This window comes from Mus musculus, chromosome 14 (genome assembly GCF_000001635.26).
Source record: "Mus musculus strain C57BL/6J chromosome 14, GRCm38.p6 C57BL/6J".
Lineage (NCBI taxonomy): Eukaryota > Metazoa > Chordata > Mammalia > Rodentia > Muridae > Mus > Mus musculus.
Window position 1 is genome coordinate 21360662 of NC_000080.6, and position 20266 is coordinate 21380927.

The 20266-nt window shown below is 41.7% G+C and overlaps 1 protein-coding gene across 2 annotated transcripts in view; it reads left to right on the top strand.

Moving 5' to 3' along the window:
• Window positions 1-20266, top strand: part of Adk (adenosine kinase) — a 395996-nt gene that overhangs the window by 308088 nt on the left and 67642 nt on the right. For both annotated transcript variants that reach the window (NM_134079.4, NM_001243041.1), the window contains exon 8: window positions 8410-8445. In NM_134079.4, the coding sequence (NP_598840.1) occupies window positions 8410-8445 (36 nt within the window). The remainder of the gene's footprint in view (window positions 1-8409; window positions 8446-20266) is intronic.

Consider the following 20266-nt stretch of genomic DNA (forward strand, 5'->3'; position numbering starts at 1 on the left):
GCTTTGCCGCAGAAGATTCTGGTTTGTTGCGTCTTTCCTGGCCGGTCGTGAGAACGCGTCTAATAACAATTGGTGCTGAGACCCGGGACGGGACGAGAAGACCTGGGACGAGAAATTCCGGGACGAGAAATTCCGGGACGAGAAATTCCGGGACGAGAAATTCCGGGACGAGAAAAAATCCGGGAAGAAAAAACCCGGGAGGAAACTCGGGACGGGAGTTTCACCGGCGCAAGGAAGATCCCTCATTCCAGAACCAGAACTGCGGGTCGCGGTAATAAAGGTTCCCGTAAAGCAGACTGTTAAGAAGGATTCAACTGTATGAATTCAGAACTTTTCAGCTGGAGAACGAGAGTACCAGTGAGTATAGCTTTACGAGGTAAGCCTGGCCTTGAACTTTCTAAGGAAATTCAAGACAGTCTATCAGAAGTAAAGTGGAAAATAGCTTTATAAGGTATGTTTGGCCTTGAACTTTTTCTAGTGTTAAAAGCCCTTTTGTTCCTTTTCACATGTCAACAAGTGGTTAAGGCAGGGCGGATTCTAGAGGAAATTCAGGACAAGCTATCAGAAGTAAAGCGGGGAGAGAGAGTAGGAGCAAAGAGAAAACATGGTGCACAAAATAAGTATACAGGCCTTTCCAAGGGTCTTGAACCCGAGGAAAAGTTAAGGTCAGGTAGGAATACCTGGAGAGAGATTAGAAGAAAAAGAGGAAAAAGGGAAAAGAAGAAAGATCAATTAGCGGAGGTCTCTAGGAAAAGGAGCCTGTGCTCATCACTAGATGAGTTTAAGGAGCTAGTTCTTAGTAGCTCTGAAGCAGATGAAGAATTCTCCTCTGAGGAAACAGACTGGGAGGAAGAAGCAGCTCATTATGAGAAAAAAGGGTACCAGCCAGGTAAAGTGCTAGCTAATCAGTTAAGGAAAAAGCCAAAAGCGGCTGGCAAAGGTCAGCTTGCTGCTTGGCCTCTTGGCAGTCGGTTTCAAGGTCATAGTGCACCTGTGCCCTATGCAGAGCCCTCGCCCTGTGTAGTGCATCAGCCCTGCGTAGTGCATCAGCCCTGCGCAGAGAGGCAATGGACAGAGAGGCAATGCACAGACTCGTTCATTCCAAAGGAGGAACAAAGGAAAATACAACAGGCATTTCCGGTCTTTGAAGGAGCCGAGGGTGGGCGTGTCCACGCTCCGGTAGCGTATATACAGATTAAAGAGCTTGCCGAGTCGGTCCGTAACTATGGAGTCAGTGCTAATTTCACTATAGCACAAGTGGAAAGGCTTGCGAATCACGCTATGACTCCTGCTGATTGGCAAACGGTTGTAAAAGCCGCTCTCCCTAGTATGGGCAAATATATGGAATGGAGAGCGCTTTGGCACGAAGCTGCACAAGCGCAGGCCCGAGCAAACGCAGCTGCTTTGACTCCAGAGCAGAGAGATTGGACTTTTGACTTGTTAACGGGTCAGGGAGCTTATTCTGCTGATCAAACAAACTACCATTGGGGAGCTTATGCCCAGATTTCTTCCACGGCTATTAGGGCCTGGAAGGCGCTCTCTCGAGCAGGTGAAACCACTGGTCAGTTAACAAAGATAATCCAGGGACCTCAGGAATCCTTCTCAGATTTTGTGGCCAGAATGACAGAGGCAGCAGAGCGTATTTTTGGAGAGTCAGAGCAAGCTGCGCCTCTGATAGAACAGCTAATCTATGAGCAAGCCACAAAGGAGTGCCGAGCAGCCATAGCCCCAAGAAAGAACAAAGGCTTACAAGACTGGCTCAGGGTTTGTCGAGAGCTTGGGGGACCTCTCACCAATGCAGGCTTAGCGGCCGCCATCCTTCAATCTCAGAACCGCTCCATGGGCAGAAATGATCGGAGGACATGTTTTAACTGCAGGAAGCCTGGGCATCTTAAGAAAGATTGCAGAGCTCCAGGTAAACAGGGAGGGACTCTCACTCTTTGCTCTAAGTGTGGCAAGGGTTATCATAGAGCTGACCAGTGTCGCTCTGTGAGGGATATAAAGGGCAGAGTCCTTCCCCCACCTGATAGTCAATCAGCTTATGTGCCAAAAAACGGGTCATCGGGCCCTCGGTCCCAGGGCCCTCAAAGATATGGGAACCGGTTTGTCAGGACCCAGGAAGCAGTCAGAGAGGCGACCCAGGAAGACCCACAAGGGTGGACCTGCGTGCCGCCTCCGACTTCCTATTAATGCCTCAAATGAGTATTCAGCCGGTGCCAGTGGAGCCTATACCATCCTTGCCCCCGGGAACCATGGGCCTTATTCTCGGCCGGGGTTCACTCACCTTGCAGGGCTTAGTAGTCCACCCTGGAGTTATGGATTGTCAACATTCCCCTGAAATACAGGTCCTGTGCTCAAGCCCTAAAGGCGTTTTTTCTATTAGTAAAGGAGATAGGATAGCTCAGCTGCTGCTCCTCCCTGATAATACCAGGGAAAAATCTGCAGGACCTGAGATAAAGAAAATGGGCTCCTCAGGAAATGATTCTGCCTATTTGGTTGTATCTTTAAATGATAGACCTAAGCTCCGCCTTAAGATCAACGGAAAAGAGTTTGAAGGCATCCTTGATACCGGAGCAGATAAAAGTATAATTTCTACACATTGGTGGCCCAAAGCATGGCCCACCACAGAGTCATCTCATTCATTACAGGGCCTAGGATATCAATCATGTCCCACTATAAGCTCCATTGCCTTGACGTGGGAATCCTCTGAAGGGCAGCAAGGGAAATTCATACCTTATGTGCTCCCACTCCCGGTTAACCTCTGGGGAAGGGATATTATGCAGCATTTGGGCCTTATTTTGTCCAATGAAAACGCCCCATCGGGAGGGTATTCAACTAAAGCAAAAAATATCATGGCAAAGATGGGTTATAAAGAAGGAAAAGGGTTAGGACATCAAGAACAGGGAAGGATAGAGCCCATCTCACCTAATGGAAACCAAGACAGACAGGGTCTGGGTTTTCCTTAGTGGCCATTGGGGCAGCACGACCCATACCATGGAAAACAGGGGACCCAGTGTGGGTTCCTCAATGGCACCTATCCTCTGAAAAACTGGAAGCTGTGATTCAACTGGTAGAGGAACAATTAAAACTAGGCCATATTGAGCCATCTACCTCACCTTGGAATACTCCAATTTTTGTAATTAAGAAAAAGTCAGGAAAGTGGAGACTGCTCCATGACCTCAGAGCCATTAATGAGCAAATGAACTTATTTGGCCCAGTACAGAGGGGTCTCCCTGTACTTTCCGCCTTACCACGTGGCTGGAATTTAATTATTATAGATATTAAAGATTGTTTCTTTTCTATACCTTTGTGTCCAAGAGATAGGCCCAGATTTGCCTTTACCATCCCCTCTATTAATCACATGGAACCTGATAAGAGGTATCAATGGAAGGTCTTACCACAGGGAATGTCCAATAGTCCTACTATGTGTCAACTTTATGTACAAGAAGCTCTTTTGCCAGTGAGGGAACAATTCCCCTCTTTAATTTTGCTCCTTTACATGGATGACATCCTCCTGTGCCATAAAGACCTTACCATGCTACAAAAGGCATATCCTTTTCTACTTAAAACTTTAAGTCAGTGGGGTTTACAGATAGCCACAGAAAAGGTCCAAATTTCTGATACAGGACAATTCTTGGGCTCTGTGGTGTCCCCAGATAAGATTGTGCCCCAAAAGGTAGAGATAAGAAGAGATCACCTCCATACCTTAAATGATTTTCAAAAGCTGTTGGGAGATATTAATTGGCTCAGACCTTTTTTAAAGATTCCTTCCGCTGAGCTAAGGCCTTTGTTTGGTATTTTAGAAGGAGATCCTCATATCTCCTCCCCTAGGGCTCTTACTCTAGCTGCTAACCAGGCCTTACAAAAGGTAGATGACGGTGATGTATAATGCTCAAGTATTCTCCTGCTTTTTTACCACTAACTAGGAACTGGGTTTAGCCTTGATTCAGACAGCCTTGGCTCTGTCTGGACAGGTCCAGATGACTGACACCATTAACACTTTGTCAGCCTCAGTGACTACAGTCATAGATGAACAGGCCTCAGCTAATGTCAAGATACAGAGAGGTCTCATGCTGGTTAATCAACTCATAGATCTTGTCCAGATACAACTAGATGTATTATGACAAATAACTCAGCAGGGTTGTGAACAAAAGTTTCCGGGATTGTGTGTTATTTCCATTCAGTATGTTAAATTTACTAGGGCAGCTAAATTGTCAAAAAGTCTTTTTCAGTATATGTTACAGAATTGGATGGCTGAATTTGAACAGATCCTTCGGGAATTGAGACTTCAGGTCAACTCCACGCGCTTGGACCTGTCCCTGACCAAAGGATTACCCAATTGGATCTCCTCAGCATTTTCCTTCTTTAAAAAATGGGTGGGATTAATATTATTTGGAGATACACTTTGCTGTGGATTAGTGTTGCTTCTTTGATTGGTCTGTAAGCTTAAGGCCCAAACTAGGAGAGACAAGGTGGTTATTGCCCAGGCGCTTGCAGGACTAGAACATGGAGCTTCCCCTGATATATCTATGCTTAGGCAATAGGTCGCTGGCCACTCAGCTCTTATATCCCATGAGGCTAGTCTCATTGCACGGGATAGAGTGAGTGTGCTTCAGCAGCCCGAGAGAGTTGCACGGCTAAGCACTGCAATGGAAAGGCTCTGCGGCATATATGAGCCTATTCTAGGGAGACATGTCATCTTTCATGAAGGTTCAGTGTCCTAGTTCCCTTCCCCCAGGCAAAACGACACGGGAGCAGGTCAGGGTTGCTCTGGGTAAAAGCCTGTGAGCCTAAGAGCTAATCCTGTACATGGCTCCTTTACCTACACACTGGGGATTTGACCTCTATCTCCACTCTCATTAATATGGGTGGCCTATTTGCTCTTATTAAAAGGAAAGGGGGAGATGTGGGGAGCCGCGCCCACATTCGCCGTTACAAGATGGCGCTGACAGCTGTGTTCTAAGTGGTAAACAAATAATCTGCGCATGTGCCGAGGGTGGTTCTTCACTCCATGTGCTCTGCCTTCCTCGTGACGTCAACTCGGCCGATGGGCTGCAGCCAATCAGGGAGTGACACGTCCTAGGCGAAGGAGAATTCTCCTTAATAGGGACGGGGTTTCGTTTTCTCTCTCTCTTGCTTCTTGCGCTCTTGCTTCTTGCACTCTGGCTCCTGAAGATGTAAGCAATAAAGCTTTGCCGCAGAAGATTCTGGTTTGTTGCGTCTTTCCTGGCCGGTCGTGAGAACGCGTCTAATAACAAAGCACGGTGACACAGCCTAAAATCCCAGCACTTGAGAGATGGAGGCAGGAACAGAGATAGTTCAAAGCCAGCTCAGACAACATACCAAGATTCAGATCAACTTAGGTTGTATAATGTGAGCTCTTGTCTAAAAGAAAAAATACATATATAAGTATATTCTTGCCATTATTCTGTAATTTACCAAGTTACAGTTAATTTATTAGTATATGATCAAAAAAGCTGGCATTAAAAATTAAAACAACATAGCCATGCATGGTGACACACTTCTATGATTCCCCACACTCCAACCTGTGTTATCTAAAAACCTTTTTCATACAAATAGTGTTCCAGATGTGGGATTTAACTTGGTAATGTGGCACTTCTAGCACCTTGAGGGCCTGAGTTCGGTTCCTAGTACTGCTCCTTGCCTCAGTTTAACTACTGCATGGACTTGCAGTCTTTCTGTCATAGAGCAATTTTAATTCCTCAGATTCCTTTTCTTTTAATGACCCTGAAGCCCCCTCACCCCCACCCTGTGTCCTACAATTCACTGTTGCCCAGGCTGGGCATGAAAAGTAGTTCTTAGGGGCTGGGGAGATGGCTTACTTGTTAAAAGTACTTGCTGCTCTTGTAAAGGATTCAGGCTTGGTTCCCAGCACCTACACAGTAGCTCACAACCATTGGTAACTCCAGTTCCAGGGGATCTGATGCCCTCTCTTGATAAGTACAGCTACCAACTATGCACATGGTACACAAATATATATGCAGGCCAAACACTCATACATAAAACAAATAAATCTAAAATAATAGTAAGTGTAGTAGTAGTTTTCACCAGAGCTATTCAGTTGCATTATTCGTCTAAGAATTCATTTACTTAAATTTATGATGGCTTAGAAAACAACACATTGATATCTTTTCAACCTTTCACTTGACTTGATATCTCAGCCAGCAAATATTATTTGTGAACTATAAACATTGTTTTGTAAGGAAATTGAAATGAGAGTAACCTTGCTTACTTGAGCCATTCATCAAGGGTTTGTGGTGTGTGTGTGTGTGTGTGTGTGTGTGTGTGTGTGTGTGTGGTACGCGTGTGCGTGTCATTGTCAACTGTGGCTCACTAGTCAGCCTGCTCTTTCTCTAGTGAATGAGGGGATCAACCCTCAGCTTAAGACTTGCTGTTAACTCCACTGTTGATCTATAATCACGCATTTTGACTTTTCCACACCCCAAAAGTATAGGTTCTCTAAATCTGTTATTAGTATAGTGGACCATAAGTACATGCATGTATTTCCTAATTAGTATTTCCCTCAACATGGAGGAACTGTCCACATTTATTTTAAAGGCACTGGCTGTACTTTCTGCCTTACATGGTTTGGTGCAGCAGTCGTTCTAGTTGAGTTGGATCTGCTCACCACTTGGGCTCAAATCCCATTCTTCTATTAATATCTCTTGGCAAAGATAATTTTGGAGGAATGTGAGTTAAGATGTAGAGACTCTTGACAGTTGTCTGCAATTTTTTTCACTTTCAAGAGGGAAGTAGAAATGAAAAGTAATATTGCCTCCATTTTCTATGATTCCTAAAATTAAAATGTATGCACGAGCTAAACAGTGAAAGCGTAAGGACTTAGTTACATAGATATGGGTGGGTTTTTTTGGTTTGGGGTGGTTTGTTTTGTTTTGTCTTTCAGTAGCCTGTTAGAAAAGCATTAGCATATGGCATAATGTTCATTAAATTGTGCTCATACATGTATATGTATAAAGGCTAGAAGAACTTTGTGTATTAAAATTTTTAAACATTCTTTTAGGTGTTAACTTTTCTAACCTTTTCCTCTTAGACAAAAGCCAGGCACGGTGACCCAAACCTTTAATCTCAGCACTTGGAAGACAGAAGCAGGTGGATCTATACAAGTTTGTGGCTAGTCTTGCCTGCATAGCATTTCCTGGCCAGCCAGGGCTATATAGCAAGACCCCAGGAGGGTGGGGTTGAGGGGTATAGAGAGTGGAAGCATTCGCCCCGTATATCTTAGACCTAGGTTCCAGTGTTTTGTCAAGTTCGCTTCCTTTTGTTCTCGCAGAGTATTCCAAGTTACAGATTTTGTATGTGGCTTTTTACCCTTAAATACTCCTGGACACAGCCCTAAAAGTTAAAGACAATTTCCTTGTCACACTGATCATTCCTAATATCAAACTGACGATTCCTTCTATCCTCTGATTTTCAGATTACCTCTGTTGAAACATCTTTCACAGCTGGTTTGGTTTAAAATAAGATGCAGTCATATGCTGGTTTTGTTCATTTCCCTTCCCAGTTTATCTTTGAGGCTGCCATTAGTTAAAGAAACATTACTAGTTGCTTTGTAAATGTGCCCGCCTTACAGATTCGTTCACTTTCTCCTTTAATTGTTCCTCTCTTTTTCTCATAAATACAAGTTATTGAACTAAACTTTTGGTTAATTGGTGCGAAGATATTTTGGCTAGACTACATCCTGGTTGATACCGTGAACTCCATTCTCCATATCTGGGGCACAGGATATTTGGCAATCCCACTATGAGGGATGCTAGTGGATAGGACTGACCACAGGCTTACAATGATGACAGCTTGGTCCCTTCCATTATAAAGTTTCACTTTGCTCCCCGTGGCCAGCATGTAATCTGTGCTGCTTTGATTCCATGGGAAGAACCGGTTCCCTGTCATCCTATCACTCAATGACTCTAACAACCCACTGGTGACCCCTGTCTCTATAAATTTCATCATGGGGTTGGGAAATAATTGTTTCCAGCATCTATATATCTATTAGTAGGCATTCTCATCTCCAGAAGAGCTTCCTGAAAAGTACTCTTTTAATTACACGTGTAACCACCAGCCTGGTCCTTGGGTTTCAAGTGAATGCCTTTCCTTTCTGAGTGAGGTCAGAACACCTGAACTCATTGGCAGCCACTGTAAAAACACATAGCATCTTCCCTGTCCTGGCGTGTGAAGTGTGTTGACACCATGTGGCCCATTGTTTTTCATGCCAAGACAAAAAGGAAATATTTTGGGGTAAAAATAAAAATTAATCTATGTGAGTATCTTGAGATAATTGTGTAAAAAGAAGACTGAATGAGTTTCAGAATGAATTATTTCTTCATTATCTGGCACTTTATAATTAACTGTCCTTTTTTTTTTTTTTTTCAGGAAGCTGCCACTTTTGCTAGAGAGCAAGGCTTTGAGGTGAGTTAACCCACAATTGCACACTAAACAGATCCTAAAGGTTTTTTCTAGCTGATAATGAAGTTCTTTTGGACAGTGATTGATGTGCTATTATACTCTCAGAGCCTCGCTGCAGTTGCCATGGAAACTTGGCAGTCGTCATGGTTTCTTTGTTCTGCCAGCACAGTGTTATGACGCACTCTGCTAGGTCTGCACCCAACATCGCCTACAGATGTTATTTATTGAATTTTGAAAAGCCTCTTGGGAAGCCAAGAGGTTGGGCACAGTTTCAAGCTGCCTCTGCAGATATGGGGCCTGTCAGTTTGTTCAGTTAAAAAGCTACCTCATTAGCTGCATTACATTTCATAAGAATTCCGTGCTGCAGCAGTGTTAGGGCAAGACAGAATAGTGAGCTATAATGTCACTTAAATAAGTTCAACCCTATCGCCCGTAAATTATCGTTATGCAAATAAATCTCCAAAGGTTGTACTTACCAGTTGTTAGGGCTGATTAATTTCTATCCTGCTTATGAGCTTCTTATTTGAGTCCTGTCTCCCTTTCATCTTTTAAAAAATAACATCAGATAATTTTTTGTAAGGAAAATATTGATAATTAGCCTTAATTTTCTGGTCTCCGTTCTGTTTACCTACTAGAAGGACAATCTTGTCAAGATTCAAAACTCCATGTGGTCGTTGTTGGCAAAATCAAGATACAGTCAAGACCGTGTTTCTGTCTGCATAATACTATCTTCTAATTGACTGTTAGAAAACACTAACTTCAGTATGAACCCAGGTTAAGTGACAGATAATTAACTGGGTTTATGAATCTTTGATGGCTGTGGTACTGAGCCAGAACAATGTCAACTGTTCTGTTTTATACATCAACTTGTAATATTGACTAGAGAAACTTTTTAAAATTATATTATTTATTTGTTAGGAGGGCACTTGCCTGACACAGTATATGTGTGACGCTCAGAGGAGAACTTGCTGAAATCAGTTCTATCCCTTCCTCCATGTGGGTGTGGGTATTGAACTCAGGTCGTCTGGTTTGGCAGCAAGCACCTTTATCGGCTGAGCCACCCCACTCATGTAACTATAGAAATAAATGTAATTGAGATTTAGTAACTCCACCCTTATTTGCATACTCAATATTGTGTACCACACATAGAAACTGTGAGTTGAATGTTGATTGAACAATACTATGTAAGCTTTAAGCTCCTTAAAGAAATGTGAATTTGTGATATTTACACCTATTAATAAAATGAATTAGAAGCAGATTCGTCATCGAGAAACAAAATAATATACATGTGTGGTGACTGTGTAAGCCAGAAACAGTTCCTCTACATCATAAAGGAAGACAGTGAGCTTGTCTCTAAGAATTCCCTCAATCGTTTGAAACACAGAAAAATGACATAGTCATTGACTTCTTAGAAGTTTGCTTTTGCCAGGTGGTGGTGGTGGCTCGAGCCTTTAATCCCAGCACTTGGGAGGCAGAGGCAGGCGGATTTCTGAGTTCGAGGCCAGCCTGGTCTACAGAGTAAGTTCCAGGACAGCCAGGGCTACACAGAAAAACCCTGTCTCAAAAAAACAAAAAAACAAAACAACAACAACAACAACAAAAGAAGTTTTCTTTCATTGTTTTACCACATTTGAGTCACTGTGGAATTAAGTAGTGTAGAAAGGGATTTCCAACGTTGTTTGTCTTATTAATTTCCCAAACTGACAACTGCTGTATAAGACCGGATGGAGTCAGGAGAATGTTCACAAATGCAATATGGGGCCTCCAAATGCCTTATTGGATAGAGGTGCCGTGACCTCTGACCTCCACACTAGAACTTTGAAACATGTGTGAACACATACACTAAATAAATATAATTTTTAATGTGAGGCTAGGGAGTTAGCACTCATGTATACACACAGAGAGACATCTAAAACAAGTGTTTTGATTGTGAGAACATATGTTAATGCTTTCAGTCATTTTAAAGGTTTTACCCCCAGGCATGATTGTGTACATTCCTGTAATACCTGTTCTCTAGAGGCAGGCAGATCTCTGTGAGTTCAAAGCCAGCCAGGGATACATGGTTGGCTATCTTAAATCATAAAGTTTTAACTATGCTAAGTTTTGTTTTACAAAAAACAAATATTTTCAAATATTATAAACTCAAATACTTCATAAATAAGAGGTTTTAGAATATAAATTTGTACCTGTCAGTTAGCTGTGTTATCATTAAACAAAAGTATTTGGGTTCCGTGATTGGTTTGCAGATAGGCATATCACATGCATATAGTAAAATAGCAGTTCCTTAGTGCTCATGTGATGTTTTCTGAGGATAGTAAGCCTACTAAAGGCTTTATTTCTTCTTGAGCTCTTTGCTCGAAGTGTACCTGGTCTACACTCAGTCTCAGCAACAAACTGCATTCTCTATTTCCTGCTGACCAGCACTATATTAACCTTTCAGTAGTTCCTATGTACTGATTTGAAAATTGTTTCCCTTTGTCATAGTCTTCCATAATGGATTAGGGCATGTAAGCAAAATGATAATTATCATAGTCACCTACCACGTTACCTCTGACCCACAGACCCAGCTCCACCAGTGATGTTGATAGTGCTGTGTTAGATTCATTAAAGTACACGGTGTCTTGATATGTCCCTCTACGGTTCCCCAAAAGCATTAGTTAGCAGTGCAGAATACATACAGGCCATGATTAGAGTAGCCTCAAGCCAGGATTGTTAATAAAAATACAACCCACGTGTGGAATGCTGTCTGAGAAATCCAATGATTTTTATAATGTCATTAAAGTTTTCTCACTTCATTAGAGAAAATACAAAAACATAGGTCTAAAGGGTAGTACTCTTGAATAAAACAAGACTAAGTCACTTTATCTTAGCAATTTGTATTTTCTCTCTCATGCCTTAATGTTGGCTCTGAATTTGGTGCACCTTGAAAAGAAAGAAAGAGCAAGGCAAATGGAATGATTGAAAGACCAGAGAGGCGAGCATCCTTCCTTCCTGCCAGCACCCCTGCACTCCCTTAGTTTCTGTTACTAATCCCCATCCTTTCCCAGAACCACAGTGTTGCCATCTGTGATCTGACAGGCCAGCCTGACACCTCTAAAATAACCTGTGTCTACTCATAAGGAAAGACCCTCAGTTGCGTTGTTTATGATGCCCTGGTGGGCTTCTCTGCAAATTCTAGATAATCTTTTCAAAAAAAAAAAAAAGCTTTAATCTTTAAGATGAACTGGGCATTTTTTTTTTAGTGAGAAGCAGCAGCTTAGGAGAGCACTGGAGAAGGGGATAAAAGCTGGAGGTAGGCAGAGCACAAGGCAGGAGAGTGGGTTTTTCTACATAGGTGATGGAAAATTGCATAGTGCCCGATTTAAATGACAGACCTGCTAAGAATTTAAAATGACAATTCTTGGTAAAGAGTTTCGCGCGGCCTTTTATTATTCTGGAAAAACAGCTCAGACTGCAGTGTGCTGTTAAGTCTTCCTTTTCTTGGGCTGAACTGATTAAAGGTTTACATTGTTAAAAATCTAAATAAAAACAAGGTAGTTAAAAGTAGGCTTCATTTATAAAGCCTTTGAAAACTGTCATAAATTGATGGGAATTAAATAAAATGAAGAAAATACCTCCAAAACCTAAATTTAGTTATTCTCCATATTTTCATTGTCTCCGCAACAGAAATGTGTGCCAATTTTTGAAAGGAATTCAAACCATTGAGTCATTTTTTTTTTCAGCATGACTCCAAGCAAAGATTTTCCTTCTCTTGTAGGTGTCTAAGGCATAATGCTCTCTCCACATGGGGAACAAAGTGATCTTATTCCCTTTCCCTTCTTCCCCCAGCCTCTGGCTACCCAGAACATCCAAGCGTCGCAGCCTTTCTCTGGCCAGGGAGACGCAATCACCTTGTAACACTGAACGACAAAGTATAGAATTGCACAGTCCAATGATCACACTTGGCTGCTCAAGTTAAGATTATTTAGCATTGCAGAAAATGTAAAATTCAAGGCGAGGAGTACCTGCAGCTCTGTAGTACCAACTACCCTGAATGCTAACTCAGGAGGGTGGCTTGAACCCATGGGTTTGAGACCAGTGTAAAGCACAGTGAAACTGTCTTTAAAAATAAAACAAAATGCATTCTCACTCTGCTCGTCCTATACACATTCCTAGGACCCCATAGCCTGTGGGCATGATGGCTACTTTATTAGACAGTGCAGGTAGCAAACATATACATCATCTTAAAAAGTTCTGTTGATCAGCAGGGAGGAGAAAATCTACATGGCATCATCAGGAAGTAATGGTTCGTTCCCTGGGACCTCTCACACGTGACACTTAGGTTCTTGTGTTCTGCACAGATTTTAGGGTTGCAGTGAACTGTCACGGTCTCAGAAAATAAGTCCTACGTCAGGCCCTACTGGTGCTTTCCAGGGTGTCTGGGTCCCAAAGGAAGACAATGTTTAAAAGGGACTGGGAGAAACAGATGAGATCATTTTCTGATGCTGTTCCCCAGAACCCAGTAAAAAGATAGAAGGAAGGAACCAGCTCTGCGAAGCTGTCCTCAGAGCCACCGGGCATGTGCTGGAGAAGACGTGTGTCCCCCAGCCCCCACAGTAGTAATTTTTTTAAAGAAGGAAAAGAAAGTTAAAATCTGACAAATAGAGCTATCTAGCAATGACAGAAGAAAAACAAAACAAAACAAAACAAAACAAAACACAGTTAAACAACCAGCCAAGAAAACACACTTCAAACAGAGCAAACAAGAGGACAGAGGCCACCAAACAAGAAAGAACACAGTGAACTGTGTGCTCCACAAGGCCAGCCTCTCTGGGTTGAGTCAAGTGAGGAAGGCAGCCTGAGACTTGACTGGCAATTGGCAGATCACCCAGGATGGTATAGCTGAGTGGGCAGTGCGTGGGAGCGCCACAGCTGGGACAGATCGGGACAGTGCTCAAACTTTTGTATCACCTGCTTGGTGACAGTGAAATGAAAACAAGAGAGTGAAAGGAAGGAGATGTGTACTTTTTGAAAAGAAATCGTTCACTCATTTATTAAGTGGCATGTATCGCAGTGTGGGCATGAAGGTCAGAGGGCAACTTGCAGAACTCAGTCATTTAGACCCCAGGGATCAAATCCTGGTCATTGCCCTTGGCAGCAAGCATCTTTACCCACCAAAACATCTTGCTGACCCAAGAAGGTAGTCTTTAAAATAACAGAAGATGATGTTGCACTAAGCCAGAGTTGATAAAAGCACAATTATACATGTTATAAAATGCTACAGTTTATAAAAATCTTTCCAGTGTGTCACCAGAATATTTAATACTTCCAGAACCCTTGAGAGGAAGATAGACAGGTCAACAGGTGAAAGCCAGGCTATTTGACCCTTTTCAGACCACACAGCTCACAGATACTGCCTGGATAAGCTGAGCTCCACTCTCCAAGCCTGGTGCTCTTCCTTACAGCCCTCATGTTCCCCTCCACCTCGCTCTAGCATACTGGCAGTAGAAGTTGGGCTTCAGAATGGTCATGATGAATGTCGAGTATCTAAACACCTAAGCATTGGAATTTATATAAAACAACTAGGGGAAAGCACCTTTAAATAAAGATATATAAAGATCAGGACTAACTTGTGAATGTGCAGAAAAGATGACTGGGGGAAGAACAGTCTATACTTTTGTGATAATAGCACAAGGCACATCACAGAGTTCACAGAGCAGCAAAGTCTGCGGGTAGCCTGGAAGTGGTGATTCCAAACACTGAGAATCCTACGGGCAGACTTGGGATCAGCAATCCTGGCTGTACTGCTCCTGTTTATAACCTTACTCTGCATACTTCTTGCCTGCAAGTCAGTCTCTTCATCTGCAAGAGGAGATGTACTAAGAGACCTACTGCCTAGGGTAGGAAAGGCCTGTGAATATTTTTGAGTAAGTTAGAGGAAATTGTAGTATCTACTACATAGAGAGATTAACATTAAGGACCCCTTTAGAGCCCTGTAATGAATGGCTCATGGCTCAACTCTGAACGTTCATCTCTTGCCCCACCTCCTGGGAATCTTTTTCCTCCTTATTAGATACTGTAGTTGAGTTTTAAGTACTCAATAATTTTAGTCCCTTTCTAGGGATTAGAGGGATATCTTACAGAATTGAAAGTTTTAGGGAGAATTAAAATAAGAATCTTTAAAAGGAACAAAATTAGGATTGTATTAGCATACAGTAATTACATTAAGGTCTTTCGTCTCCACAACTCTTCCTGCTTTGGTTTTGTTTATTTTTATTTTATGTGTGTGGTGCTTGGCCCCTGTGTATCTGTGCACTATATGGGTGCTACCGCCTGCAGAGGCCAGAGGGCTTTGGATCCCCTAGAACTGGAGGTACAGGCAGTTGTGAGCAGCCCCAAGCTGCTGCTGGGAATCGAACCTGAGTCCTCTGCAAGACCAGCAAGTGGTCTTCACCCCTGAGCCAACTTTCCAGCTCTGCCTTCTTTCCTTTTTGAAACAAGATCTCATTCCCCATAGCCCAGGCTAGACTTAAATTCACTATGGATCCCCGTGACCTAGAACTCAGGGTTGATCCTCCTTGCTCACCCTGCTATATCCCGAGGGTATAGGAGTGGTCATGGAACAGGAATTTTTTTTAAGATAAGGTCTTGCTATGTGGCACTGATTGTCCTCAAACTCAGGCTCCTTCTGCTTGGTTTTTTTCCCTACTGCTAGAATTGCAGAGATGTCTGCCATCTAGCTTCACCTTTTTACAGTAAAATAACTTTAGCTTTAGAAAATTACAAGAAGAGAATGGAATTCCCACTTATATTTTATATACCTTCCCCTACTGTTAACATCTTAAATAAGTTACACCTCCAGAAGTTTAATACTAAAATCAGAAAATTAACATATATCCAATGCAAGATGTAAAGAGGATATATTCCAGTCTTGTTTTATTTTGTGTGGAAGTATTCACGCATGCATATGGAGGTCAGAGAACAACTTTGGGGAGTCATTTCTTTCCTTCCAACCATGTATGTTCTGAGGACTAAACTCATTAGTTTGACAGCAAGCGTCCTTACCCCCCGAGTGTGTTCTCCTCAGTTTTCTCTTTTCTGTTGTAGAGTCTAGCAGAGGAGCTCCCATGTGACATTTGTCTCATGGGTTGTTAGCAGCTTCTGGTCCTTGGCAGTTTTTTGGTCTCTCCTCATTGTCTGTGACCTTGACACTTAGGAAGTCATGGCTATTCATTTTATAGAATGACCCTCTCTATTTGAGTATGTCTGGTGTTTTCTTGTGAGTGGACTGAAGTTGTACATTTTGAACAGGAAAACCATAGAGTGATGTGCCCTCCTGAAAACATCCTATCAGGGAAGTTAAATGATGTCACAAAGTCTTATTGCTGGTGATGCTACCTTGATCACTGGGCTAAGGTGTTAGCAATTGGTTTACCCTCTGCAGCTTACTCCTCTCTTTTGGAGTGGATAAATAGTTTGGAGGAGATTCTTATTGCTGGTGTTGCTAACCTTGATCACTGGGCTAAGGTGTTAGCAATTGGTTTACCCTCTATTGCTTACCCCTTTCTATTGGATAAATAGTTTGGAGGAGATTCTTTGACAATATAAAAATATCTTCTTTTGTTCAGAAATTTTAATATCAGTTGATTATTATTTAAAGTAATATTTATCAATTTTCTCCACATTACAATTATTGATTTTTCCTTTTCCAGAAACTGTCATAGGGGAGATTTGATCCTAGGGATTAAACAAAGGACTTAGCACATGCCAAACATGCACTCCACCACTGAGTTACACCTGCAGCCCCAATACCTTTTAATTGAGTATTTTCTTAATTTTGTCAGTAAATGGAGCCTTAAGGGCATTTACTAACTTGTTCGAGGTCATACCAGTAAGTCTAGGTTTGCTGTGTTGTAAAGCTCTTCCGTGTGCGAGAGAAGGACAGAAGATGAGGGAGATACTGTGGACTTAGAAATCTATAGTATTGTGAAGATAAAACTGAGGTTTTGAGAAAGGATTTACGCTGCATGAAGCCATCTCTTGTAAGCAGTTGATCCTGAATGCACACTGAGATATTTGGATTAGGTGTATACTCACAGGGATCCTAGAGCAAGCAATGAAAAGATTTGACATCAACTGTGTCTGTGGATACAACCAGAAAAAAGGGTGGGTAAACCTAGAAAAGTTTTTGGCTTGTATATGAAAATTTTATATCAATCTTAAATTACCACTTTTGTGAGATTAAATTTAAGACAAGTTTATTTTATTAAATTACCAAACTCTGACAGTAAGCTATGTCTTTCCAAAGAGTTGGTAAAAAGAAATTATGGAATCTTAGCATTCATTTATTCTTTACACCATTACGAAAACTTCACAAATTTTTTCTTTTACTTGTGTCCAGTGGCATGTACCTGGAGTCTTGGCTTCTCTGGAGGTTGAAACAAGGTGACGATTAAAATCGAGGAGGTTGAGACCTGCTTAGGCAGTGTTGCAAGAACTAATTCATAAACTGAAAACCGAGGCAGAGCGAATCAGTGGGCACTTCCTGCCAGGCCCAATAGCCCAAGCATGCTGCCCAGAATCCGCACGGTAGAACAAGTTGTCCTCTGACCTCCGTGTCATGCCGCAGGAAATACATTCACATATACACACAGATCAAATTGTATTTTATTTCATATGTCTAGGAGTGCTCTACTTGCATGTATGCCTGCCTGCCACAGGAGAGCATCAGGTCCCATTACAGATGGTTGTGAGCCACCATGTGGAGGCTGGGGCCTGAACTCAGGACCTCTGGAAGAGCACCCAGCTCTTAACCACAGAGCCATCTCTCCAGTCCCCACACAAAAATAAAATTTAAAAATATTTTTAAACTTTAAAAAACTACATATACTGCATAAGACTATGCTCTCAAGATAGTAAATCTTTTATTAAATATGAGCCATCTGTGATCATACAAATCTTCTAGTAGTAAAACATATTTATACTAAAATTGTTTCTAATAGCCTATCCCCAATTTTTTAATCTTTTATTTATTTAATTTATTTATTTACACTCCAGATTTTATTCCCACCCACCCCCACCCTGTGTACCCTCTGACTGTTCCATATCCCATACCTCCTCATTGCCCCTCTGTCTCCATGAAGATGTCCCCACCCCATCACCCCCCCCTATCCCACCAGACCTCTAAACTCCCTGGGGCCTCCAGTCTCTTGAGAGTTAGGTGCATCTTCTCTGACTGAACATAGATAGACCCAGCAGTCCTCTGCTGTTTGGGGGGCCTCGTATCAGATGGTGTATGCTGCCTGGTTAGTGATCCAGTGTCTGAGAGATCTCAGGGGTCCAGGTTAATTGAGACTGCTGGTCCTCCTACCCCCCCGCCCCCAAGGTTGCCTGTTTCCATTCTTTCTGCTTCCAGGCCCTTCCCTCCCTCCCAAGTGGGACTGAGGCATCCTCACTAGGGCTCTTCAGCTTATTGACCCTCTTGAGTTCTGTGGACTGTATCTTGGGTATTCTGTATTTTTTTTTTTTTGCTAATATCCACTTATTAATGAGTTCATACCATGCATGTCCTTTTGGATCTACTACCCTCAGCTATTAAGAACAAGGACATCCCGTTTTGCATGCAATTGGTGCAAATGGATGGAACTAGAAAATATCATCCTAAGTGAGGTAACTCAGATTCTAATTCTTTAATGAATTAATTGATTTATTTATGTATTCATCCATTCATTCTTCTGCCTTTCTTTTTGGCTGAGAATGAGAAGAAAAGCTTTATTATAGCACAAGGTCCAATGGATGGAAAAGTATAGATGAAGCAAGCTGCCACTGCTCTGATTAATTAGCATCGTGTGCTCATTCTGTTGGCCATGAAGGTGCCAAGGGCGCCGCCTCTGCATCACTTTCCCAGTGCCGCCCATTAATACCATCAGTATTGATTTTCTTATCAAGGAGCAGACTTGTACTCCTTTAAGATAAGTACAGAAAAGTGAGATAGTCCATGGTAGTTTCACACTCACCATTCTCCTGCCTTCACTTCTAACCCACGTGCTAAGATCACAGGCTTATGCCAGTATGCCTGGCTGTCATACTTTCTTAAATATCAAAGATTTTGTGTTCTCTGTAATGGTTATACACTATTGAGACTCCTGCTTTGCTAACCTAAATCTTTTTCTTTGTATGTGTTTTTTTCTGCATATATATATGCACATACACATATGCAGAAAAAATATATAATTAATAATAAAATAGTTGAAAACATGACTTTTAAAACTAATGCCTCCTTTTTTTTTATTTCTTCTTTGTCTTTCTTTCCTTCCTCCCTCCCTCTCTACCTCCCTTGCTCTCCCTCTCCCTCTCCCTCTCCCCATCTCTCATAGTCCAAGCTGGCTTTGAACTTGTTGTTTGTTATCCTGACTCACTATCCAGAGTGCTAGAATTACAGTTGTGGGCTCTACACCCAGCTCTGTAATTTGTCTTTCAAGTTAAAATGTTCATCATACAAAGCAGTGGTTGTCAACCTTCCTAATGCTATGACTGTACTGTAACTCCTCATGTTGTACTGACCTCCCTAACCATAAAGTCATTTTGTGGCTACTTCATAACTAATTTTGCTACTGTTATGAATCGTGATATAATTATCTGATATGTAGGATATCTGATAGTGACCTCTGTTAATTATCTGATATGTAGGATATCTGATAGTTACCTCTGTGAAAGAGTCATTTGATCCCCCAAGAGGGTAGCAACCCACAGGTTGAGAACCACTGATACAAAGCTTCATGGTCTGTGTGATATGGAAAACAGGGTCAGAGCTGGGCATGGTGGCACACACCTTTAATCCTCACTGGTAGAGCACTTGCCTAGCAAGAGCAAGGCCATGGGTCAGGTCCTCAAATCTGGGGGGGAAAAATAAGAAAGAAATCTGATTATACATGTTGACAATGATGTAGAGAAAAAACTATTAGCCACTGCTGGTGACGGGTGCAAATTAGTACATCAATTATACGTTTCAATTTGGAAGTTCCTCAAAAAGTAAAAAATAAAAATAGAACTACAATTTAACACTGCTGTTTCACTCCTGGGTATGTGTGTACTCATAGAACTCCATACCTTACCACAGAGATATTTCCAACTCCATATTTATTGCTGCTTGAATTGCAAGGAAATGCAGCCAGGTTTCATACCTATCACCAGATTGATGGATAGTGAAAATCTGGTATATATTTAAAATATTTTTCATCTCTAAATGGAATAAAATCATAAACTTTGCAGGAAAAATGGATGGACTTAGAATGTATAATATTAAACAAAGTCACACAATCTAGAAAGAAAAACATGAATGTCTTAATGTTAAGTGCATATATATGTAAACAAATGTATATGTGGTTATAGTAGAGCATTTAATCGAGAGAACACAAAAGAGTATTACTAGGTGAGGAAAAACGATGAAGTCCAGGTTACTGGCACTAAGTCATGAAGAAGAATGTAAGCTCGTGATTTTTCACTGTTTTTTTTTTTTTAACTTTCATGCCCTTTCCTATAGAAAATTAAGTCTTTACAGAATAAAGGTTAGCATTTCTTTTTCTCTGCCAGATCTCTGAAAAATTGGCATTATCTTCATTTTATTTCCAAGTCAGCATAATCATAATCTGTAAGCATCTAAAATAATAAGTAAAAAATTTTTGAAAAAGAAAAGCTCTCTTCATTTGGGCAGAAGGGCACACAGTTGTAATTCCTGTGGAGGTAGATACAGGAGAATCACAAACTTCGGGCCAGCGTAGACTACACAAGGAGACTCCATCTCAACAACAGATGAGGAATTCTTCTTTAAAACACTATTCTAATT